The sequence below is a fragment of the Chenopodium quinoa genome, unplaced genomic scaffold, assembly GCF_001683475.1.
Source record: "Chenopodium quinoa cultivar QQ74 unplaced genomic scaffold, ASM168347v1, whole genome shotgun sequence".
Taxonomy (NCBI): domain Eukaryota; kingdom Viridiplantae; phylum Streptophyta; class Magnoliopsida; order Caryophyllales; family Amaranthaceae; genus Chenopodium; species Chenopodium quinoa.
The window spans coordinates 6,514,771-6,540,812 of record NW_018743574.1 but is presented as its reverse complement, the minus strand read 5'-3'; the positions used below and the strand labels follow the sequence as shown (position 1 = coordinate 6,540,812).

General features: G+C 36.6%; 1 protein-coding gene across 1 annotated transcript; it reads left to right on the top strand.

The window, feature by feature from the left end:
* Window positions 1–79: 79 nt before the first annotated feature.
* Window positions 80–26,042, top strand: LOC110682358 (probable cadmium/zinc-transporting ATPase HMA1, chloroplastic). The gene is made up of 13 exons (XM_021858690.1): window positions 80–808; window positions 1,282–1,432; window positions 1,582–1,766; window positions 2,831–2,977; window positions 4,013–4,208; window positions 4,438–4,550; window positions 21,873–22,114; window positions 22,652–22,757; window positions 22,916–23,080; window positions 24,024–24,240; window positions 25,049–25,236; window positions 25,321–25,407; window positions 25,500–26,042. Exons 1-13 carry the CDS (start codon window positions 326–328, stop codon window positions 25,680–25,682), a joined length of 2,463 nt encoding a protein of 820 aa, XP_021714382.1. The 5' UTR covers window positions 80–325; the 3' UTR covers window positions 25,683–26,042.

Genomic DNA, 26,042 nt, shown 5'->3' with positions numbered 1-26,042 from the left:
CACCGTAAAAGTTGCGTGTCCAAAAACAAAACTTTTTTGGTTTTAAACTTTTAACTCAAACAAATCATTGAACAATATATACAAATCTGCGCAAGTTAGCGAGTAAACAGATGTGCACATCAGCAGCACATAGTGTGGTCTCCATTGCGACATCTTCTCCTTCTTCTTCTTCACTGACTTTCTTCTCACCTTTCTGCAATTCTTCTTCAACTTGAACCAGAGGAGAGAGAAACTAGGAGAGAGAGAATATTCCTTCACACCTGCAAAACAATGCTTCTTCTTCGATTTCTCTGATACCTTCTCAATTTCTTCAATCATCAAAACAATGGAAGCTCTTACTCTTCCCATTTCCAATGGCCTCCAATCCTTAAATTACAACCCTAATTTCGCAATTTTCCGCAATAATTCCCCCAAAATTCGTCACAAACCCTACTTTTCTCCCCTTAATCGCCCCTCATTTACCTCCAATTTCCGCAAATGCACAGTCAAATCCAGCGCAACTCATCATAATCATCATCATCATCACCATGATGATCATAATCACCATAACCACCACCATCATCATCATCACCATCATCATCACGGAGGTGGTGAAGTGAAGTTGAGCAAGTCTCAGGAAAGGGTGTTACGATTTGCGAAGGCGATAGGATGGGTGGACTTGGCCAATTTCTTGAGGGAGAACATGCAGTTGTGTTGCTGTGCAATGGGGCTGTTTCTTGCTGCTGCTGTTTCTCCATACTTGGTTCCGAAACCTGTTGTTAAACCCTTGCAAAATGCCTTCATTATCCTCGGTTTTCCTCTTGTTGGGGTAATCATTTCTTCTTCTTTATTTTCATTGATATCTATCTGATTATGCTTTTTGATATATTTCTTCGTATTAATTTAGGAATGCATGATAAAATTAAGCGTTGATCGGTTTTGTTAATGATGGAGTATGCTTGCCTTGTTTCAATGTCTTAGCTGTGATATTCGTTCTGTCATTGATCAAAGGAATCCTTAATGTAAATTAGCATGTCAATAATGCTTATGCATTTGAGAAATGTGAGTACTCCTTCTTAAAGGTGAAATAATTAGATTTTTGCAGCTTATCTCTTTTCATAGAAGATTTTAGAAAAGATACAATTACAGGAACCTTTTACCTTATTGAGTGTCAAATTTGCTGTTTTCTAAACTTCTGCTTTGTAGTTCCTTTGTTTAAAGGGAAAGTTGGTCCTGGTGTTTTATTTTTTTCTCTTTTCTTGCCTCGTTGAATTTGATTATTACTTGGGGTTTGTATGTCAGGTTTCAGCTTCACTAGATGCTCTTATTGATATCTCTGGTGGAAAAGTTAACATTCATGTCCTCATGGCTCTTGCCGCCTTTGCATCAGTATTTATGGGGAACTCCTTGGAAGGCGGTCTGCTCATTGCTATGTTTAATTTGGCTCATATAGGTAGTATGGTTGTTACTGTAGATTATACATTCCATGTGCCTAAATTCGGTTTCCTGGCAGTGGACTCTGGGTGTCTGGGGATATAGTTTGTGCTCAACCCTTTATGATATCATTTTTGGTGACTTTTCATATGATTATTATAAATGCAGCTGAAGAATATTTTACAAGTCGCTCAATGGTTGATGTCAAAGAGCTGAAGGAAACTTATCCAGATTCTGCACTTGTTCTTGATGTGGACAAGAATAAGACACCTAATCTCTCTTCTTTATCCTACAAGAAGGTCCCTGTGACTGAAATAGCTGTTGGCTCTTTTGTATTGGTTCAAGCTGGTGAGGTATGTCCATGATGTATGCTCAATTTCTACCAACCCAAAGCAATTCATGAAATTGGGTTGTTCTGTTATGGCTGTGTTATGTGATGGTATTTGTGCATGGACTTCCGTCATTTGATTTCCTGTCTTTGTGTTCAACTGGTTGCTTGGATTTCTTAATCTAGGACTCTAGATAAACTGCTGCCATCAATGCCCAGCTTTGGCAATTTGCGTGTAATGAAGGCTTGCTCTGTCAATGGATGTTAGCAACAACAAAATCTTAGTCCAAAATGATTTGGGGTCGGCTAACATGAATTGTCATAAGGAACCGTACGATGTAAAGAAAGAGACATAACAAGATAATCAGTTGAAAGAGTGTGAAAAAAGGTGAGTAATGTGAGAAAAGCAAGAGCATCCTAGAAATTTTTAGGGAGTTTTTAAAGAGAGACAGGAATAAAATTTAATTAAGTTTAAAGAAGTGGTTAATACGTTGGATCAAAAAACATAAAGGTATGAGAAAACTTTAGCAAAGGAAATTTATACAGTTCATACAACACGAATGGGATAAAATAATAAAAGTAAATACTAAAGATTAATTTTTATAAGTATTTTTAGGTCCATTCAATGCACGAACTGTATGTAGGAATGACAACTATAAGAATATCTTTTACGTCTTCTCGTCTTGTTGGTAATTGAAAGATTGTAAAAGGTTTTTTTTTTTTTTTTTTTTATTATATATATATATATATATATATATATATATATATATATATATATATAATTTTAATGAAGTCTGAAAAATAAGGGGAGATTGTTTTGAAAAATGAAAAAGAGAGGGGACACATGTCCATAGAAGCTCTCTTCAGATGTTAGGTACAGATTAGCAGCCTACTAGGTCATAGATATAGAGAAATCATCATGTTTGTTGTTTGGAAGTATGAATGCATTATGTGTTAATGGGAATACCCTTTGTTGATAGTTTAAATGATCTGACTACCTTTTTTCCCTATATGTCTAAAATTAGGATTCCTTCTTAAATAAGATATGAATTTAAGAAACGCTGACAAGGCATGTTGCTTTTTGGTTAGTTTGTACCTGTGGACTCTGTAGTATCACAAGGAAGGTCAACTATCACCATTGAGCATTTGACAGGGGAAGTGAAACCAATAGAAAGAGGTGTTGAAGACCGTATTCCTGGGGGTGCTAGGAACTTGGATGGCATGCTGGTAGTAAAGGTACCGCTTCAACTTTCTTTTGCATTGCTTTATTCCTCTCTCAAAAATTATGCATTCTTTCTGTGCAACTATTACTGGGTACTGTTTTTCATTGGAGTTTCCTACAATAAATGTTGTATACAATTACCTTAAAGTCCTAGCTTGAACCTATTATTGCTTCTGCTATGTTTCTATTTTATATTTTCTGCCAGCAGGGGGGGGGGAGAGGGGTTGGTGTAACTGTATGCATGGAATACCTGGAGTTTCTCTAAGGTGGTGCAGGCTCAGAATTGTTATGTAGAGTAGAGGCTAGGAGAAAGAGTCACTCACCCCCTCCAGTAAGATTCTAACATTGAAGCTGTGGGAGTACTAGTCATGCGGATACCACTGGGATGTCCTAGGCAGATATGCTTCTGTTAGTAGTAATGATTAAAGGCTGGTGATATTTCCCTTTCTTTTCTTTCCTCGACATTTACCTTTTCTGTCTGTTTGTTATGTTGGTTTATGGTGACTTTGACTGTAGAAAATGAGGGGACATGAAATCCTGTTTAAACCTTACTGAGATCAGCGCTGAAAAATTATAATGGCTGAAGCTGTTAATGTAACAAAAAGTATAACTAATAATTGAAAGAAATTCCATGTATAATGTAAAGGTAGGTCAACCAAACATTTAAAACCACAGACTAAAGTTACTGTGTTGGAGATTTGTAGGGGAGGGGGGGGGGGGGCATAGAAAGCCCCAATTATAACAAATTTTGACACCGCTTGGCTGCTTTTTTAACCAGGATCTGATGGAACATCCTCTTCACAAAATTAGGAGTCTCTGATATTGCAATTCTAACATTCTGCCTCCCTTTTTATACATATGTCGGACATAGAAATTCAGCTGCTTTTTTAACCAAGTATCTGATGGAACATCCTCTTCATGAAATTAGAAGGCTCTGAAGTGCAATTCTAAAATTCTGCCTCCCCGTTCCCTACATGTGTCAGTCTTGGTTGACTTTGTTTGCTTTGCAATATGTTCAATTGTCCACCTAACATCAAGATTTGAATCAGGCACTAAAGACATGGAAGGAATCTATGTTAAGCAAGATAGTGCAGTTGACTGAAGAAGCTCATCAGAATAAACCAAAGCTTCAGCGATGGCTTGATGAGTTTGGTGAACAATACAGTAAAGTGGTTATGGTTTTATCAGTTGCCATTGCTCTTGTGGGACCTATTATTTTCAAATGGCCATTTTTCAGCACAGCAGGTAATATTTAGGAAAATTGTGCACATAGATTGATTCATTTTGGTTTGTGTTATTTAAATTTGTATTGATCATGGTGTTGATGATTGTAGTATACAATTTTTTTTATTTTATTTTTGGTGAGTTTGTGTGTGTGTGTGTGTGCTGCCTTTTTCATTTTTGATAACTATCAAAATTTCTCTCTTCCAAGATTTTCAGAAACTTTTCTGATGATGATATTTACATTATATAGGTTGCAGGGGATCTATTTACCGAGCTCTGGGACTTATGGTTGCAGCATCTCCTTGTGCCTTGGCTGTGGCTCCTTTGGCTTATGCTACTGCAATCAGTGCTTGTGCTAGGAAGGTAGTATTTAATTTTTACTTTTGGTTGAACAACCTTTTGCTATTGCATCGTCTGAATATCAGTATTGCTCTATTAGTGTGTTTTGTTGTCAATTCAGGTAAATGCAGTTCTAGGTTAAATCACATATTATGCTACTTCATGACAAAGTGCGCTTTTTTTTTCTTTTTTTTTTTTAATGCATCATGACAAGGAAAGGCTTATTCTTTTTTCAAGCTCATTGCTTCTTAATGGTGCCTAATTTGGATTACATAAATTGGAAAGGCAATAATTGGCAAACACATCTAGGCAATAAGACCCATCTGAATCATTATTTTTGAGTGTAATTGCAAGTGGTGCTAATTTAGTGTTTGGATTTTGGTTTAGTTGCTTGTTATAATGACAGACATGTGACATCTGATGAAGAGAGACTAAAAGGAGTCAATGGAGAGGCAAATTGTAGATTTAAAAGTGCGTAGAACAGAGATGCATGGACAAAGAAGCCTCCTTCTCTAACTAGTTGATAGAAAATTGGCTTTGGCGATTGTTTCTTGTTTAAGAAAAAACTGTTGCTCGCCTGCTCAGGCCTTCATTCAGTAGCCTAGCTTTATAGGGTTGGTTTAATTCTTATTTAGATCAGAGAAATACTGTCTGCTCTTTATAGAAGGTTACAAAGGTTGAGTAGAAGCCTTAAATCTTTTTATATTGGAGCAGTATGGAAATAAATGAGCACTGATAGAGTACATTCTCATATTCATCTCAAGAAACTCTAAAACTTTGGGATTTATTATGTGACTCTCGAATGATGCTGTGTTGCATATAGAGGCTCTGTGATTCTTGTAGAACTTCTGTAAACAGAAGCATCCCAACATAAACTTAGGTAAGGAGGGCTTAGGAGAACGAGTAGTAGAGCATAATTTATCATGCTTTGGTGTAGGCACCCGTGTATAATAGATATTTATGCATCCAAACCTTTACAAACGGCTATAAAATAGTGTTGCTGCTCTTTTAGGGGTTTCAAATTTTCCAAGTCACTTGGAGCGGTGATGGTTAAAATATTTTGGGGAATATGGTAGGTGTGAAGGACTTTAGAGACAGGAGTATTTTTCTTTAATATGTAACTACCCTATACGGAAAAATTTTATCCCGTTAAATTATTGCATCCAAGGCATAAAAAAAAAATTAAATAAATATTTGCTCAATTGAATTCTTCATTGATCTCCATTTTTGTCTATCAAAAAGTGTGAGATAGTCACCATCCTTAGATTCCTCACTATTTAATTCCTCACTGTTTAATGTAGAGTATGGTGATCAATTAAGGGTAAATCAAGTCATTTTCTTAGCTTAAAAATAATTGATTAAAAGAATAGTGTCATAGAAGGTAGTTACATGTAGAGCTGTCAAAAGTTGACCAACCCGAAATACTGACTCAAACCCGATTATTAACCGACCCATCTGAACCCGAAAAAATGGTGACCCAAACCCGACCTGAAACCAACCCTAAACCCGAGTTGACCCGAGTATGTGAGACCCGAACCCGAACATGAACTAACCTGGAGATGACCCGTCTCGAAAGTAACCCGTAAATTATTAACCTGTACCAAACCCGACTTGAACCGAAATTGATCCAAACCCGTTTTAACCCGACTTGTTACGAACCTGACCTTAATACAACCTAACCCTTTCACTCGAATTTAACCCAACCTGTTACAAACCCGACCCGAAATCAACCCGACTTGTTATTGACCTGACCCAAATTCAACCCGACTTGTTATTGACCCGACCTGAATTTTCCCAGACCTACTACTAACCCGACCCAAAAATTCAACCCGATTAGTTATTACTCCGACTCAAAATCAACACGACTTGTTATTAACCCGACCTAAATTCAACCCAAATAGTTCCCGACCCGATTTCATATCACCTTAAATGCAATTTAGACCACATTATCATTGTTGATCAAGCATTTTGTCGAGGGAGGCCAAGTCGGTCCAGGCAACAAAAGAAAGGAGCATCATCCTCAAATTTAAGAGTTAACTATAGTATATATTTGTTGTATGGTCAAAGGAGATAATTATCTTCCTAAATTATAAACTATAGTTCCCTAGTATATTGCTATATATATTATAGTCAAAGAAAATAATTAGCTAGATAAAAATGATAATTATCTATTTATAATTAGTTGAACTCGAATATGACCTGACTTGGAAATGACCCTTCCTGATTGTAACCTGCAAATTATTGAGTTGACCATAACCCGACTTGACTCCGAGAATGACTTAACTTGGAAATGACCCAATCTGATTATAACCCGCAAATTATTGACTTGAACGAATCCGACTTGAACCCGAGAATGACCCGACTTGAAAATGACTCGACACGGTTATAACTCGCAAATTATTGACTTGAACCGAACCCAACTCAAACCCGAGAATGACGCGACCTGATTCTAACCCACAATTATTGACTTGAACCGAACCCGAGAATTACCCTAACCCGTTTTAACCCATGATAACCCGAATTAAATCCGATCTGTTGTTCACCCGACCTGTTTTTAACCCGACCCAAACCTAATATGAAGTATGACCCGACGTGACCCGACTCAAGCATGGCCCAACCTAAACCTGACCCGTATATGTTATGGAATTAATCCGAATTGACCCGACACGAGTTCCCCCGATCAACTCTTACCGACCCAAACCCGACGTGATTACCCGAATTGACAGTTCCACCCGAAACCTACCATATTTCTCAAAAAGCGTGGATATTAGCCTTAATTTTGGAATTTTTTGCCTTATTTTCACAAATGTTTACTATGGTCCCTAATACCCTCGTGAGTCCAATTGGCTGGTGTAGGCGTCGCTCGAAGTGCGCCTACGTTAAAAGCATGTGTGAATATGCTTGGCACTCATAGGAAGTGGAAATTGACATTACGATTAGGGACAACGATTAGGAAAATAAAGTAAGGAGCCGCCAACAAGTTTTTAAGGAACTTGTAAACCGTTCACGGATCATAAAAGGCAACCACAAATAAGGGACAACGATAGGCAACAACGATTGACCCGTGAAGGTTACACCCCATTCATAATCCATGAGATTACTAACTCCATATGGTTCAGAACCACGAAAGGAGGATCGGGGATGATGGTACGAAGTGAGTCATGGAGTCACATTCGCCCGTATTGGCCTCTACTCGATTCTTATAGTGAAAAGTGATTCCTGCGATCTCAAAGGCATGCAAACAAATATTCAATTTGCTCCAAACTATTATTATGCTAAATTGGTTTAATATTAATGCAACACATAATTCTAAAATATTTGTGATCACTTGATTTAACAACAAGATTAAAAAGGAACCTAAACCGGTTGTCCAAATTATCTTATTAGGCGTGATTTTCAATTACATATTCCCTTTAAACATGCAATGTGGTGATCATAAATAATAATAGAATAAACATTAATATTGGAAGCAATTCAACAGTAATAATGTTAGTCAAATTAAATATAAAATAACCTAATCATGATACTAGCAATATTAAAATAAAATAAGAGTAATTAATTTAATTAATTACTCACATTCTGCGCGTTCCTTTAAATTGCTACATCATGAATAAAGTGTTAGTAACTTCAATAAAAATATAAATCAAATGGAAATTAAAATAAATAAATATAGATTTGATTTGGTCCAAACCCTCGGTTAATTCTACCTTTCACGCTTTGGTTTAAGTATAGAACTTTGGGTAAAGTATGGACTCCTTGGAGTGCTTAGGGGAAGTATTATGGAAGAATAGTGAGGCTAGTGTTGAGGCTAAAGAGGGAGAAGAGAATTATATGATGATGTTTGGAAAAGGGGTGATATGACCTCTATTTATAGAGAAAAAAAAGAAGGGTCGAAAAAACAAGATAAGATCCGAATTAAATCGGAATAAAACTCGATAGACAGCAGTTTTTGCGGTTTTTGTTTTTATCATATCTCTTGATCCAGAAATCGGAATAAGATGAATAAGATATCGTTGGAAAGCTCTTGAAGTCTACTTTCTAACCCAATTAGAATCAGATTAAAATATTTTATAGAACAAAAGATATAGTCGAAATAGTGAGACGGTGTCAGTTTTGGATAAAGTTTTACATTTTATTCATATCTTTTCCGTTATAGCTCGGAATTGATATTATAATATATCATTGGAAAGATAATTTCAAGGGCTATCCAACCATATAAAATTTGGATAAAAACTATGAGGCACGAAAATAATATCTGTCTATCTTTGAACCTCTTTCAATTCGGATACAATTAGGACTTTAAAAAAAAGGAGTTTTATTCAATTTCAAACTCTTTAATCTTATCTTTTCAAAAAGGATAATTAGGATCTTTTAGAAACTTATAGAAGCTTCCATCTAATCCTAATTGGTTTAGGAATTGGATTAAATCATTTGGACCCTCCACATGATCATTGGGTCGTAGGTAAGGTGGGCTTAGGTTCGGTTTGGGCTCAGTTTAATATTTTGGCCATAACTTATTCGTTATAACTCGGATTTGGGCTTATAATATATCGTTGGAAAGCTCTTTTAAAGCTCTATCCAAATATTAAATCATTGGACCTAGATTATGGACCAAAATAAACTGTATCAAACGTTTTTATAAAAAGGACACGAAATGAATGATTTTAAAGGACACGAAATGAATTATTTTGGGTTTAAAGGCACGAAAAGAGGAAAATAAGTTATGGTTTGGGGAAATGGGCTAGGAATTGGGTTGGTTTTATGAAATGGAAATATGGATTTAAGCACTCCAAGATTAAATACTCAACCCGACCAATAATGGCGGTGAAAGGTTGTTCATCATCGGGTTTGGTTTTTGGGAGACATTTTTAGGTGTCTACAGAAGCCCCCACTTTGACTGAGTTTGTAGAAACGTTAGTTTCGAAAACGATAGTCAAAGTAGTCGATAGGGACGGAGAATGATTTAAGACGTTCTGCGATCCTAAATCACTCTTTATACGCCAATACCTGTAGAAAAAAGTTAGTTCTACAGATAAAAGAGTAAATAGATAGAATGCTTATCTAACACCAGTGTATCGGTGACAAATGAGTTTGGTATTTTCCTATGCTTGAAGGAATCCACCGGATGACGTTTGTTGAAATGTTTTCCATGCTTGAGGAAAGAAGACAGATGAGTTTGGTAGCTTTTTAAGCCTGAAGAAACCTACCGGATGACACTTTCCATGCTTGAGGAAAGTCGACATATGATTTTGGCGTTTTTCTATGCTTGAAGAAATCCACCGATAATGCTTTCCATGCTTGAGGAAAGCCGACTGATGATTTTGGCAGCTTTCTATACTTGAAGAAATCCACCGGATAATACTTTCCATGCTTGAGGAAAGTCGACAAATGATGAGATTGCAAGTCTCTGTGTATCGAGAACCTTGCATCGTGAAATGATGGTGATTCGATTGTCCCCGAACGTGGGCTGTAGATGGTCCTTTTGTCCCCGGACGTGGGCTGTAGTTGGTTCGCTTGTCCCCGAACGTGGGCTGTAGATAGTCCGCTTGTCCCCGGACGTGGGCTGTAGATGGTCCGCTTGTCCCCGGACGTGGGCTGTAGATGGTCCGCTTGTCCCCGGACGTGGGCTGTAGATGGTCCGCTTGTCCCCGGACGTGGGCTGTAAATGGTCCGCTTGTCCCCGGACGTGGGCTGTAGATAAGACCTGCAAAATAAAATTTGTCAAGGGACTCGTATATACTGTGATTGACTTGACCAACTGACTTGACCAAGTTTGACTTGACACGACATGACATGACATGAGTATGACTTGTGATTGTGTGTGTATAGTTTGAGTGTGTGTGTGCAGACACAAGCAACCGAAAATGCAAAAGCAAAAATTTTCCATCATTTTTGTCATGATACTAGTGGAGGGTACCGACTTTCTCCCGAAAAAGAAAGACGTGAAAAATGAAGTTTTATTTTTGAACTTCCCTCGATAAAAATTTTGAAAAAGTTTTTGAACTTCCCCAAAATAAAATAACGAAAAAGGGAAGAAGTTTTGAACTTCCCCCTTGAGCAAGACGAAATGAATCGTATGGATTGAATTGCTTGTCCTGAAAATAATGTATGCATGATGCATGTTCTTAGGCCAGGAGGCTAAAGACAATTACATCATGTGACACGATAGATGAATGAACTTTTTCATGGAGCTAAGCATCATATATGGTGTAAAGAAGCGATCTTGAACGTCACTTAGGTTTGGAAGCTAAGCACGTATATAGATGAAGTGATTATGAATGTTGCTTAGGTCAAGGAGCTAAGAACGATATGCTTTGTATTATTACAAATCATTGATATAGAAATGTTACTCAGCACATTATGCGATGCACGAAACAATGAACATTGCTCCGGTCAAGAAGCTAAGCAAGTATACAACGTTTCTTCTTAAGAATGTTGTCTTAAAAGATGATGAAGCATTCGCGATAGGGAAACAAGATTTCATAATAAAGGGTTCCTAAAGGAAAGATGATATGGATATGTACGTGTGAAAGAAGTGTGTGAAAGTGATACTAAGGTGAGGCTGCAAAGGTTATGGTGATGGAAATATATGCGTGAAGAGTCAAAGATGATGACTCTCTAGGCTGGGTAAGCTAACGTGATGTGGGTTCAAGCCCCCAAGTCTAGCTCTAGATGGGTAAGGGTAAGCATTGGATATTCTATGACTTGATCATGTATGGATATGAATATGAATGTAGCCGCACCTCGATGTGAGGTTGCCTACGTATCCGTTAGGAATCAGGCCAACGTAGCTCTAACCGAACTTTGCACAAGTGAGTGTACACCTCAAAGAGGTCTTTCAAGGGTTGTAAGGTGGTTAAGCTGATGGTTTAAGGAAGAAAGGGGTGAAAGGCTCAAGACCCGAGAGAATCCCCAAGATGTGTAATTGTGAATTTGAAATTTTTGAATTTTGCAAGTTTATTTTCATTTTTTTTTTTTTTTGAATCAATGTGGGCAATCTCAGATCATGCGATCCATCACTCACTTAGCATTCATGTTTCTCAGGCACGGTACTAAGCACTCGATGAGAGACACAATTTGAGACGTGTTCATATCAAAGACATTGGAACACTTGCCCTTAGGCATTGTTTTATTGTTGTTTTGCTACTTTTTTTTTTTACTTGCTTTTTGAATATTATACAATTACACACCTTCCCATCCTAGGGTTAAGTGAATGTGGGTTGAATAAAAAAGGTCAAACGTTAGACGAGACTCAAAGTGGTTGATAAAGAAATGGATATGTGATTGAACGGTTAACAGGGAATGACAGTGTTGCAAAGGTGTCTCAAGTCATTGGTGTACCTTATGTTTAGTTCGGTAATTGATTTTTTTTTTTTTAGAATGAGGGAATGAAAAATGCTATGATCAAGATGTATAGGAAATTGCTCATTTTATTAATGGAATAAAGGTGAACTAAACACATGAAACATATAAGAATTCGAAATGGAAAACCTATGCTAGACATGAATGGGGGAATGGAGATGAAACAAAAGAAGAAAAAAAATGAAATCTTGTATAGAGACTTGTATTGTGCTTCGTCTTCATGGTTGCTTATGAATTATTTGTTACCGCCAAGAGGAACAAGAATTTTGTAATTGCTAATGCTTTGATTGGAAGAAAAGAAGGAAGGAATGACGTTCCCCTTATTCTTCCAACTCTTAACTAGTGATTCTTGAACTCCAGTATTATAGAACAAAATGAGCTCACTTAATGCATTCACTCAATACTCGAATTGGAAAGGAAGAGTGTATAAAACAATTTTGAAAACTGATGGGAAATTCCTATTACGACGGAAAGCGACGTATGCATGGTCCTAATATACGATCATAAACAATATAGTGCATTACTCGAAGACAAAGTGTGTGCGATGACTCAACTTGTGAGAGTTGGTGAGTTTATTAAGACTCGTGGTATGATCGCATGGCTAGACTTGAGGACGTTGTGAAAAACAAAGGACCCAATGACCAAATAGCACGGAAGACTAAAAGACAAACTAACTTGATTAATTTTGTCCAATTTTAATGTTTATGCTATTTACTAGGTGAAAACGGTCCATTGGCAATCGTTAGTCATAAATAAGATCAACCAAAATCAAAGACAAAGAACACATGTTAAGGTTAGCACAAAAAATCACAAGAAACTAGGAAAAGGACTAGAATTCTAGAAGAGTTAGGACTCATGGGTAAAAAAAATAAAAATAAATAAATAAAAACAAAAATCTATAATCCTATATTATACGAGTTCACACGGATTAAAGGACCGGGTAAGACTAGCTTGACACGATTTTTTTTTTTAAAAAAATAAAAATTAAAAAAGGTAACGCTAAAAAGATATCTAAACTGGACAGGCTGTAGTATATCGGTTATAACTTTTGATCTGTGACTCTGATTTGGACGAAACCAACTCTTAATTAAAGATAAAACTCGGGGCTACATATCCATAGGTTGCACGACACGTAACTCTTTCTAGAACTCCGGCTATGACCAAAACAAGTTGACACTTGTGCAGTATACGGGAATAAAAATCCGGGTGACTCAAAAAAAATTTTAAAAAAATCTATGGCTCGACTCTAATAATAAAAAATAAAAATAAAAAGGGTTTAATTAAAAAAATAATTAAAAAAAATAATTAAAAAAAATCAATAAAAAAAATGCACATATAAGCACATTGTCACGCATGATGCAATGAAGTTTGCAACCTAAAGTCAAGATCTATGTTCCACTATGGTCAAGCTTTTGGGTGTCAAAGGGTACCATGGTTAAGAGTTTGGACGCGTTAGCAAGGCAGCCTCCCTTGAGGGTGTATGCCAACGGGCGGCTTTGGAGTTCGTGATGAAATCAAACTTGACTCCATGGTTTGGGTGGATTTAAAAACTCGAATGAACCCTTATTGCCATGAGCGTTTTCGGGTTGATAGAACATATATAAATCCCCCGGGCTAGCCACATACGTAGAACACGTACTATTGTGGCAAAATAGGTAAGCTTAAATGCATATGCATATGTGACAATGCCAATTAAATCGCAGGAATACAATTCAAGAATCTTTCAAGTCTCATCCACTCATCTCAATTAAATAGCGATCACTCAAATCGATAAATAACCAAGAATCCTCCCCAGTGGAGTCGCCAAATTGTAGGCGTCGCTCGAAGTGCGCCTACGTTAAAGCAAGTGGTGAATATGCTTAGCACTCATAGGAAGTGGGAATTGACATACGATTAGGGACAAGGAAAGTAGGGAGCCGCCAACAAGTTTTTAAGGAACTTGTAAACCGTTCACGGATCATAAAAGGCAACCACGATAAAGGGACAACGAAGGCAACAACGATTGACCCATGAAGGTTACACCCCATTTATAATCCATGATATTACTAACTCCGTATGGTTCGAAACCACGAAAGGAGGATCGGGGATGATGGTACGAAGTGAGTCATGGAGTCACATTCGCCCGTATTGGCCTCTACTCGATTCTTATAGTGAAAAGTGATTCCTGCGATATCAGAGGCATGCAAACAAAATATTCAATTTGCTCCAAACTATTATTATGCTAAATTAGTTGAATATTAATGCAACACATAATTCAAAATATTTGTGATCACTTAAATTAACAACAAGATTAAAAAGGAACCTAAGCCGGTTGTCCAAATTATCTTATTAGGCGTGATTTTCAACTACATATTCCTTTTAAACATGCAATATGGTGATCATAATAATAATAATAGAATAAACATTAATATTTGAAGCAATTTAACAATAATAGCGTTAGTCAAATCAAATATAAAATTAACCTAATCATGATACTAGCAATATTAAAATAAAATAAGAGTAATTAAATTAATTAATTACTCACATTCTGTGCGTTCCTTTAAATTGCTACATCATGAATAAATTGTTAGTAACTTCAATAAAAATATAAAGCAAATGAAAATTAAATTAAATAAATATAGATTTGATTTGGTCTAAACCCTCAGTTATTTATACCTTTCACGCCTTGGTTTAAAACGGAACCTCGGGTTTAGTATAGAATCCTTGGAGTGCTTAAGGGAAGAACGGTGTAATTAGGAATATAGGTTTAAGGCTTAGAATATGGGAGAGAGAAAAGAGAATGATTTTTGGTGTAATAGAGAGAAAGAGAGAAGGATTTGATGATCAAGCTTGTTGATGATTGAAAAAGGGGTGATATGACCTCTATTTATAGGAAAAAAAAAAGTGTCGAAGAATCAAGAAAAGATCGAGTTCGAATCGGATTAAAACTCTTGCGATAGACAGCAGTTTTTGCGGTTTTTGTTTTTATCATATCTTTTGATCCAGAAATCGGAATAAAATGAATAAGATATCGTTGGAAAGCTCTTGAAGTCTACTTTCTAACCTAATTAGAGTCAGATTAAAATATTTTGTAGAACAAAAGATATAGCCGAAATAGTTAGACGGTGTCAGTTTTGAATAGAGTTTGACATTTAATTCATATCTTTTCCGTTATAGCTCGGAATTGATATTATAATATATCATTGGAAAGATAATTTCAAGGGCTATCCAACCATATAAAATTTGGATAAAAACTATGAAGCACGAAAATAATATCTGTCTATCTTTGAATGTCTTTCAATTCGGATATAAGTAGGATTTTCAAAAAAGGAGTTTTATTCAATTTCAAACTATTTAATCTTATCTTTTCAAAAATGATAATTAAGATCTTTTAGAAACTTATAGAAGCTTCCAAATTAATCCTAATTGGTTTAGGGATTGGATTAAATCATTTGGACTCTCCACATGATCATTGGGTCGTAGATAAGGTGGGCTTAGGTTCGGTTTGGGCTAGTGTAATATTTTGGCCATAACTTATTCGTTATAACTCGGATTTGGGCTTATAATATATCTTTGAAAAGCTCTTTTCAAGCCCCATCCAAATATTTAATCATTGGACCCAAATTATGGACCAAAATAAACTGGATTAAACGTTTTTATAAAAAGGACACGAAATGAATGATATTAAAGGACACGAAATGAATTATTTTGGGTTTAAAGGCACGAAAAGAGGAAAATAAGTTATGTTTTGGGGAAATGGGCTAGAAGTTGGGTTGGTTTATGAAATGGAAATATGGATTTAAGCACTCCAAAAATAAATACTCAACCTGACAAATAATGGCGGTGAAAGGTGTTCATCATCGGGTTTGGTTTTGGGAAGACATTTTTAGGTGTCTACAGCTGGGTGGAACTATCTAATTTGCCTTTGAACGACCAATTTACCGTTTAAAACTTGCACCGATTTCATTTACTCAAGCTTACCATGAACATTTATGACAACATACAATGATCATCTATGGATCAAAACGGAATTATATATTCCGAGATGTATCCCTAAAATCTCAATGCTTTTCGATACCAGGCCCCGAAACATTCGAAATTTTTCAAAAAGCGTGGATATTAGCCTTCAATATTGGAATTTTTTACTTTTTTTGCCCGAATAAATAAATTGCCAAAATGTTTACCATGGTCCCAAATACCCTCCAGGAGTCCAATTTACCGGTTTACAAATTACATCGATTTCATTAATTCGAGCCTACCACGAACATTTTGTGACAACAAATAATGATCATATATGGTTCCAAATGACATTATATGACCCCGATATGTATTCCCTAGAATTTTAAGACTTTTCGACACCGGGTTTCGATGATTCCAAAAATTCTTAAAAAGCGTGGATATAGCCTTCAATTTTAAAATTTTTGATTTTTTTCGCCCGTAAATAAAAATTGCCGAAATGTTTACCATAGTCCCTAACACCTTCCGAGAGTCCAATTGGGTGGGTAAAACCATCCAATTTGTCTTTAAACAGCCAATTTACTTGTTTAGACCTTTCACCAATTTCATTAACCCAAGCCTACCACGAACATTTATGACAATATATAATGATCATATATGGTTCCAAACGGCATTATATGACCCCTAGATGTATCCCCCTACATCTCAAAGATTTTTAACAACGGGCCTTAAAACCTCCAAAATTTCTCTAAAAGCGTGGATATTAGCCTTAAATTTTGGAATTTTTTGAGTTTTTTTTCGCCTGTAAATAAAAGTTGCCGAAATTTTTACCATGGTCCCTAATACAATCTGGGAGTCCAATTAGGTGGGTGACCATCCATTTTGCCATTAAATGGCGAATTTATCGATTTACAATTTGCACCGATTTCATTAACTCAATCCTCCCACGAACATTTATGACATCATATAATGATCATTTATGGTTTAAAATCGTATTATATGACCCCGAGATACATCCTCTAAAATCTCAAAACTTTTCGACATCGAGCCCTGAAACCTAAAAAATTTCTCAAAAAACGTGAATATTAGCCTTCAATTTTGGAATTTTTTGACTTTTTTACACCCGAAAATAAAAATTATCGAAATATTTACCATGATCCCTAATACCCTCAGGTAGCCCAATTGGGTTGGTGGAATTACCAATTTGCCTCTAAACGGCCAATTTAGCGGTTTACAACTCGCACACTAGGTTGCATTTATACGGATACGGGGACAAAAATGGGTACGGATACGGGGACAGGATACGGCAAATTTTTTTTTTTCAAAAAACGGGTACTGCTCGGATATGGCAAAAAAAAATCAGTAAAATATAAATACATTAAAAAAAACAATTAAAAAAGAAAACAAAACACATAATATTCAGCGATAACATAGGGTACTGCACAATGTAAAAAATAAAAAAATAATCACCTACTAACATTCTCAATTTATGTCACTATAATTCACTATAATATCAACAACACATAAAAACAATTAAAAAAGAAAACAAAACACTTACAGAAGAAAGAAAGAAGAGAGGTGGGTCTCCGGCGAAGAAGAAGGTGGGTCTCCTGCGCTGCCTTGAACCAAGCGTCGACTGCCGCAGCCTTCAAGCGTCGACTGACGGCAGCCATCATTGCTCGCACCGATTTCATTAACTTAAGCCTAGCACGAACATTTATGACAACATATAATGATCATAAATGATTCTTAACGACATTATATGACCCCAAGGTATATTCCCTAAACTCTCAAAGTATTTTCGACACCGGGTCCGAAACCTCTAAAATTTCTAAAAAAAAACGTGGATACTTGCCTTCAATTTTGAAATTCATTGACTTTTTTTTCGCCCGTTAATAAAAATTGCCGAAATGTTTACTATGATTCCTAATACCCTCCGGGAGTCTAATTGGATGGGTGGAACCATCCAATTTGCCTTTACACGACCAATTTACCAGTTTAGTACTTGCACCGATTTCATTAACTCAAACCTACCACGAACATTTATGACAACATATAATGATCATATATGGTTCCAAACGCCATTATATGACCCCGAGATGTATCCCCTAAAATCTCAAAGATTTTTGACACCTGACCTCGAAACCTCCAAAATTTCTCAAAAAGCGTGGATATATTAGCCTTAAATTTTGGAATTTTTTGACTTTTTTCACCTGTAATTGAAATTGCCGAAATAATTACCATGATCCCTAATACAATCCGGGAGTCCAATTGGATGGATGGCACCATCTAATCTGCCTTTAAATGGTGAATTTACCGGTTTACAACTTGCACCGATTTCATTAACTCAAGCCTACCACGAACATTTATGACAACATATAATGATCTTTTATGGTTTAAAACAGTATTATATGACCCCGAGATGTATCCCCTAAAATCTCAAAGCTTTTCCACACCAAGCCCTGAAACCTCAAAAAAATCTCAAAAAGCGTGGATATTAGCCTTCAATTTTGGAATTTTTTAACTTTTTTTTGCCCCAAAATAAAAATTGCCGAAATGTTTACCATGGTTCCTGATACCCTCCGATAGTCCAATTAGGTGGGTGGAACCATCCAATTTGCCTTTAAACGGCCAATGTACCATTTTATAACTTGCACCGTGATCATATTTGGTTCTAAATGACATTATATGACCCGGAGATGTATTCCCTTAGAATCTCAAGGCTTTTCGATACCGGGCCCCAAAATCTACAAAATTTCTCAAAAAGCGTGGATATGAGCCTTCAATATTGGAATTTTTAGACTTTTTATCGCTCGGAAAATAAAAATTGCCGAAATGTTTACCATGGTCCCTAATACCCTTCGAGAGTCCAAATGGGTGGGTGGAACCGTCCAATTTTTCCTTTAAACGGCCTATTTACCGGTTTATAACTTGCACCGATTTCATTAACTCAACCACGAACATTAATGACAACAAATAATGATCATATATGGTTCCAAACGGCATTAAATGACCCCAAGATGTATCCCCTAGAACTTCAAGTCTTTTCGACACTTGGCCCCGAATCCTCTAAAATTTCTCAAAAAACGTGGATATTAGCCTTCAATTTTGAAATTTTCTATTTTTTTTTCGCCCGAAAATAAAAATTGCCGAAATGTTAACCATGGTCTCTAATACCGTCTGGGAGTCCCATTGGATGGGTGGAACCATCCAATTTGCCTTTAAACGACCAATTTACCCGTTTACAACTTGCACCGATTTCATTAACTCAAGCCTACCACGAACATTTATGACAACTAATAATGGTCATATAAGGTTCCAAACAACATTATATGAACCCGAGATGTATCCCTTAAAATTTCAAGACTTTTCGACACCGGGTCCCGAAACCTCCAAAATTTCTTAAAAAGCGTGGATATTAGTCTTCAATTTTGGAATTTTTTGACTTTTTTTTCACCTAAAAATAAAAATTGCCGAAATATTTTTCATGGTCCCTAATACCCTCTAGGAGTCCAATTGAGTTGGTGGAACCATCCAATTTGCCTTTAAACGACCAATTTAATTACCAGTTTACAACTTGCACAGATTTTATTAACTCAAGCCTATTACGAACATTTATGACAACATATAATGATCATATATGGTTCTAAACGGCATCCAATTTGCCTTTAAACGATAAATTACCGGTTTACAACTTGCACCGATTTCATTAATTCAAGCATACTACGAACATTTATGACAACAAATAGATCATATGTGGTTCCAAACGGCATTATATTACCCCGAGATGTATCCCATAGAATTTCAATACTTTTCGACAACGGGCTCCGAAACCTCCAAAATTTCTAAAAAAAAGTGGATATTAGCCTTTAATTTTGGAATTTTTTTGACTTTTTTCGCCCAGAAATAAAAATTGCCAAAATATTTACCATGTTTCCTAATACCCTCCGGGATTTTAATTGGGTGTGTAGAACCATTCAATTTGCTTTTAAACGGCCAATTTACCAGTACAACTTGCACTGAACCCGACTTGAACCGAAATTGACCCAAACCCGTTTTAACCCGACTTGTTACGAACCTGACGTGAGTTCAACCTAACTCTTTCCTAACCCTGCCCGAATTTAACCCAACCTGTTACAAACCCGAATAGAAATCAAACCGACTTGTTATTGACCTTACCCAAATTCAACCCGACTTGTTATTGACCCGACCCGAATTTTACCATACATATTACTTATCCAACCCAAAAATTCAACCCGATCTGTTACTAACCTGACTCGAAATTAACACGACTTGTTATTGACCCGACCTAAATTCAACCTAAATTGTTCCTGACACGATTTCAAATCACCTTAAATACAATTTGGATCCCCTTATTATTGTTGATCAAAGTATTTTGTCTTCGGAGAACCAAGTCGGTCCACGCCAGCAAAAGAAAGGAGCATCATCCTCAAATTTAAGAGTTAAATATAGTATATATTTGTTGTATGGTCAAATCAAAGGAGATAATTATCTTCCTAAATTATAGGGTATAGTTCCTTAGTATATTGCCATATATATTATAGTCAAAGGAATTAATTAGCTTGATAAAAATGATAATTATTTATTTATAGTTAGTTGAATTCGAATATGACCTGATTTGGAAATGACCTGATTGTAACCTGCAAATTATTGACTTGAACATAACCCGAATTGACTCCGAGAATGATCCGTTTTGGAAATGACCCAACCTGATTATAACCTGCCAATAATTGACTTGAACCGAACCCGACTTGAACCCGAGATTCCGAGAATGACCCGACTTGAAAATGACCCGACCCGATTCTAACCCGCAAATTTTTGACTTGAACCGAACCCTACTCGAACCCGAGAATTACCCTGACCCGTTTTAACCCGTGAAAACCCGAATTAAACCCGACCTATTGTTCACCCGACCCAAATGTAACCCGACATGTTATTAACCCGACCCAAAACTCGATAAGAAGTATGACCTGATGTGACCCGACTCAAGCATGACCCAACACAAACCCGACCCGCATAGGTTATGGAATTAATCTGAATTGACCCGACCCGAGTTGATCCGACCCACTCTTACCCAACCCAAACCCGACCCGTTTACCCGAATTGACAGCTCTAGTTATATGAAGTCCTATCACCAACGCTCATATACTTTGTAATTTTTTGTGCTTGGCTATAATAATTGATAGGAAAATCTAGGAAAGAAAGGACGTTGCATTAAAATCTTACTTTCCTTTCCTTTCCTCATCATTGGAATTCAGACTTCACAGAGTAAGAAAGTTAATATTTTAATTCTCTCCACTTACTTCCAATTCTTCAATTTTTAGCCAATTATACAAAAGAACCGTTTTAATTCCTACCAACCAAACCAATTATGGAATCACTACTCCTTTTCTTTCTAAGAAACAAAACCTCAGGTGTTTGATCATGCAATTCTAGGGTTCTAGCCTTCCTTCAAGATGAGCATTTAACTTCTGTCACATAAAACCCTGGCAACTGAGTTTGTTGTTTTCTTATGCTTCCCCATAGTCCCATAGTCCTACAGAATATGTTGTCAACCAACTCGCCACAAGACCAAAAGATTCACAAATCATTCCCATGGGAGTGAGAAATTCCCAAATCATATCCATGGGAGTGAGAAATTCCCAAATCATATCCATGGGAGTGAGAAATTCCCAAATCATATCCATGGGAGTGTGAAAGGAATCTTCTGCAAAACTTTAGAATTTCCATCATAATCCAAGTTTCATGTTATTATATGAAGTCAAGACTAGTAAATACTCTCTGTAGCGTTTCGTTTGCTTCTTTTCCTTGTATAGTACAACACTGATGGAAGTTTGGGATCCTTTCCTCCCAAAATTCCTTCTGTCTTACTCTTCTTTAAACATAAAATATGACTTATAACATAATTACTCTCAAGAGAGTATGGTTATTTTAATGTAGCTTGTAGTTGAACTATGATGCTAGTATCAATCTCTTAAAATGACCGATACATCAAGCTCCTTTGCTTTGGAAACTTTCTGTTTTCAGGGTATACTGCTGAAAGGTGGCCATGTGTTGGATGCTCTAGCTTCTTGCCACACTATTGCATTTGATAAAACTGGAACGCTGACCACCGGGGAGCTCAAATGTAAGGCAATTGAACAAATTCACGGACATTATGTTGGCGAGGAAAAATCTGTAACTGGTGCTTGCTGTATTCCCACTTGTGATAAAGAAGCCCTGGCTGTTGCAGCTGCCATGGAAAAGGGGACAACTCATCCAATTGGAAGGTATGGTCATTAAACACTCTGCCTTCTATTCTCCTCTCCTTATATGTACATCAATGATCATAATTATTCACTTAAATGGTGTCACCAAAAATAGGTCTTAATAGAACTTTTTGGGATACAGAATTCCTCCTAGTTTTCTTTACAGTGCAGGAATCTTATACTACCTAGTGTACCTACGTTTTTTATTATTTGCAACAAAGGAATCATTTATGTATTATAAATGTTGCCCCGTTGTCACAAATAATAAGTAACGGAGGTATTACTTAATTTACTGTGTCAATTTTTTACATTGGGCTATATTCTATAAATTCTTTTTGGTTTATAGCATTGTGCGAGACATTAAACCGTTCAGCGTATATAATGTCCGTAGTTTTATTATATGGTTAAAAAAAAGGATTCATTTGCTTGGTTTTGTGGTTTGTACATTGCAGTACACCTTTACATATCTTTTACCCTATGCCCTATTCTTTATTTTTCTGTTGCTGATTCTGCAAATATTCACCTTTAATACTTTAATACATGATTTTGCTTGTGCAGAGCTATTGTTGATCATAGTGTGGGACTAGACCTACCTTCAGTCTCTGTTGAAAATTTTGAATCTGTACCTGGCAGAGGTCTTTTAGCCACAGTATCTGGCAATGAGGTAGTGAATTCTGTGTCAGCACAGCTTCCACATTGAACCCCCTCCCCTCCCTGCCATGGATGAGTCACATGATGATTAGCAGCTTTCCACTTTTTTTACTTAGAGTGTCCCACTAGTTTCTTTTCTTTATTTTGCTGACTGTTTTCTAGTATTTTTAGTCAGGAATAGGAAGAGGTGAACCAGTAAAAGCAACGTTAGGTTCTGTGGATTATATTGCTTCACTTTGCAAAGATGAAGATGAATCACAAAAGATAAAGGAAGCTGTTAACACATCCGCGTATGGAAATGACTTTGTTCATGCTGCACTTTCAGTGAATGATAAGGTAATTTTGAATGATTTGTGTTTATTGTGATAACTTTGGATAAAGGTGTCAAAGTGTTGCAGCTTAACAGTACCAAAATGGTGATTTGTTTAATATTTGACTATTTGTGTCACTTTTGACTATGGTATTATATGCTCCATCTGAGCCTATATGCAAATCTATTCAAGTTATAAAAATATTTAGAAATGTGGTGATGAAGACTGAAGAGAGCACCAATGAACAGTGAAGTGCTTCTAGTAAAACACCCTATTCTATTTTTGCTCAATTTTTTTCAAAGATCACAGTTGATTTTGGTTGTCTGAAACACTTGTGCTCTTGCTTTCATTCTCCTTTCCTTTCTGCTGAAGTGCTGAGCATAGTTTGACTGGTTTGGCCTCTTGGCATCTATGTTAGGAGAGGAGCATTGCATTTTATAAAGCTTAGCTGTTTGTGACTATATATGATTCTTGCTCTCATGCTCCGTATTTACTGCCAAGTTTTTTATTTTTTTGTTGGGGTGTTGTCTAAAAAACTCTTTATTCTCTTGTTCTTGCCCTCTCTCTTGGTTTTCTGGTTATATATGATTAATGCTCTCAATCTCTCATGCTCTGTATTTATTGTCCAAGTTTTTTTTAACTTTTTGTTGGGGCGTTGTCTTCTCATGTTCTTGCCCATTCTATTGGTTTTCTGGATATAGGCTCTCTATGTATTACGTGTGCGGTAGGTTTAGCCTGAAAATTATCGTCACCAATATTCGGAAAGGAGCATTGCATTTTGCAAACCCTTAGACGTTCGCTACCCCAAATGATTTTATCTCAGAATTTACTGCCAAGGTGAATTTTGTAATGGGGGGGTTGGGGAGTAGAGTGTAAGTAATCCATGAACTGATAAGTTATACTAGATTAACAGGTATCAAATTTTGTGTTTTCTCTTATATGATGAAATTAGCTTGGACTCCATTTAGGTAACATTATTCCATTTTGAGGATAAACCACGGCCTGGAGTTGTTGACGTCATTGGATGGTTGCGGGATCAAGCAAAGTTCCGGGTGATGATGCTAACTGGTGATCACAAATCAAGTGCAATGAGAGTTGCGAATGCTGTGGGAATCACTGAAGTTCACTGTGGCTTGAAGCCTGAAGAAAAACTCAACCATGTAGTGCGTATATCAAGAGAGACAGGTGAGCATAATGTTGGATTTTCTGTGGCAAGGGGCTTAGAAATGAGCTCCAGTGGAAAAGAATATTTAGCTGGTCATGTATGCATTTTTTATAGCTCTTTGTTCCCCTGTTGCTTAACACGAGTAGCTGTTGCTCATATTCTGGACTTTCCTAATATTAAATGGAAAGTCAGCCTATAGTTTGTTGATAGAGAAAGAGTGAGGATAAACACATGAAGAGAGCAGATGCTGAGATGATAATGTAGAAGCCATCTTGTCAAGTGTTTGATGTGATACAAGGACATAGTAATCCCACACTCCCATGTTGGTTTTATGATTGTGTTGTGAGCCTTAGAACCCCCCTAAATGTTCAGATTGAATATTTTTTTGGGCCTACATGTGCTACATTGTGAGCTTAGCAGTTCGCACCATCATAATTGGAATATAATATGTGGAACTTTTATAAGTTTCAATTGCCATTTTATCCCAACACACTAGTACTTGCTTGAAAGTGTGCCTTACTGAATTACTGCTTATAGTCAATGCTCTTCTATCTTTCTGATCTTGATTGCTAGATTCACTTTCATCCTTCCTTTGCATCCAAAACTGCTTTTCACTTTAACATCAAACATTTGCTAGATGGATCATTCTTGCTGAAAGTTGTACAAGTATTAATTTTTTTCTTATAAGTCTCCATTTACCTAGATATGTGATTATATAGAAATACAATGATTACAATCTGCTCTGTAATTTTAAAAGAATAATCTTTTATTCCTTAGTTTAATCCTGGGTACTTGACTGTTTTTTTTGTTTTTTTTTTTTTTTCACAGGCGAAGGCCTTATAATGGTTGGGGATGGTATTAATGATGCCCCTGCATTAGCTGGTGCTGCTGTCAGTATAGTACTTGCTCAACGTGCTAGTGCGACGGCCATAGCTGTCTCAGATGTCCTTCTGCTCCAAGACAATATATCAGGAGTTCCTTTCTGTATAGCTAAAGCTCGTCAAACAACTTCACTGGTATGGACATCATTTCTGCTGTGCTTTGCCTACTTGTCATTCAATCCATTAATCACTAGTTCCGTTTGTATTTGTTTCTTGTAGATCAAGCAAAATGTAGGCCTAGCACTATCAGCTATTATTTTGGCCTCTCTTCCATCTGTCTTAGGATTTCTTCCACTTTGGCTAACAGTAAGAAAAACCTGCTATTACTGCTTTTTGTTTCCTGTTTGTTTTTCCTTAGCTATATAGTTTGATTGCTGCCCCTTGGTAACTAACTGCAGGTTCTTCTGCACGAGGGTGGCACCCTTATTGTTTGTGCCAACTCAATACGCGCTTTAAATGATCCTACCCAGTCTTGGAAGCAAGACCTACATCTTTTGCTTGATAATTGCAAAGCTGCTTCAGAGCAAATACAGCAAGAAGTCCCCACACCTGGCATCATTCAAATAGCACATCCGCAATGAGGTGCTTTTTTGTTCTTTTTTTTTAGCCATTTTGAAGCTCGTCATATAGTGTGAATGCTGATCATCATAGTAATTTTGTAAATCAATATTGATTGAAAATATAAACTAGAATTAGACCACGCATCTCTTCTAGTCCTGCTGTTGCCTTCTGTAAAGTCTAATAGACTCCAAGAGAGGTCGTCCTTTTCCAGCAACCTGCTATTGTTTTATTCTAACCCAGGAAGCCATTAAATGGCCAACTTGTCTTGTCAATGACTATTATCTACTGCATAGTAGGTAATTCCAGCCTCAAAATAGTTGGCTTTGGAATGTAACTACACAAGAACATTTATACAACTATTATGTTCATTCTTTTACTCA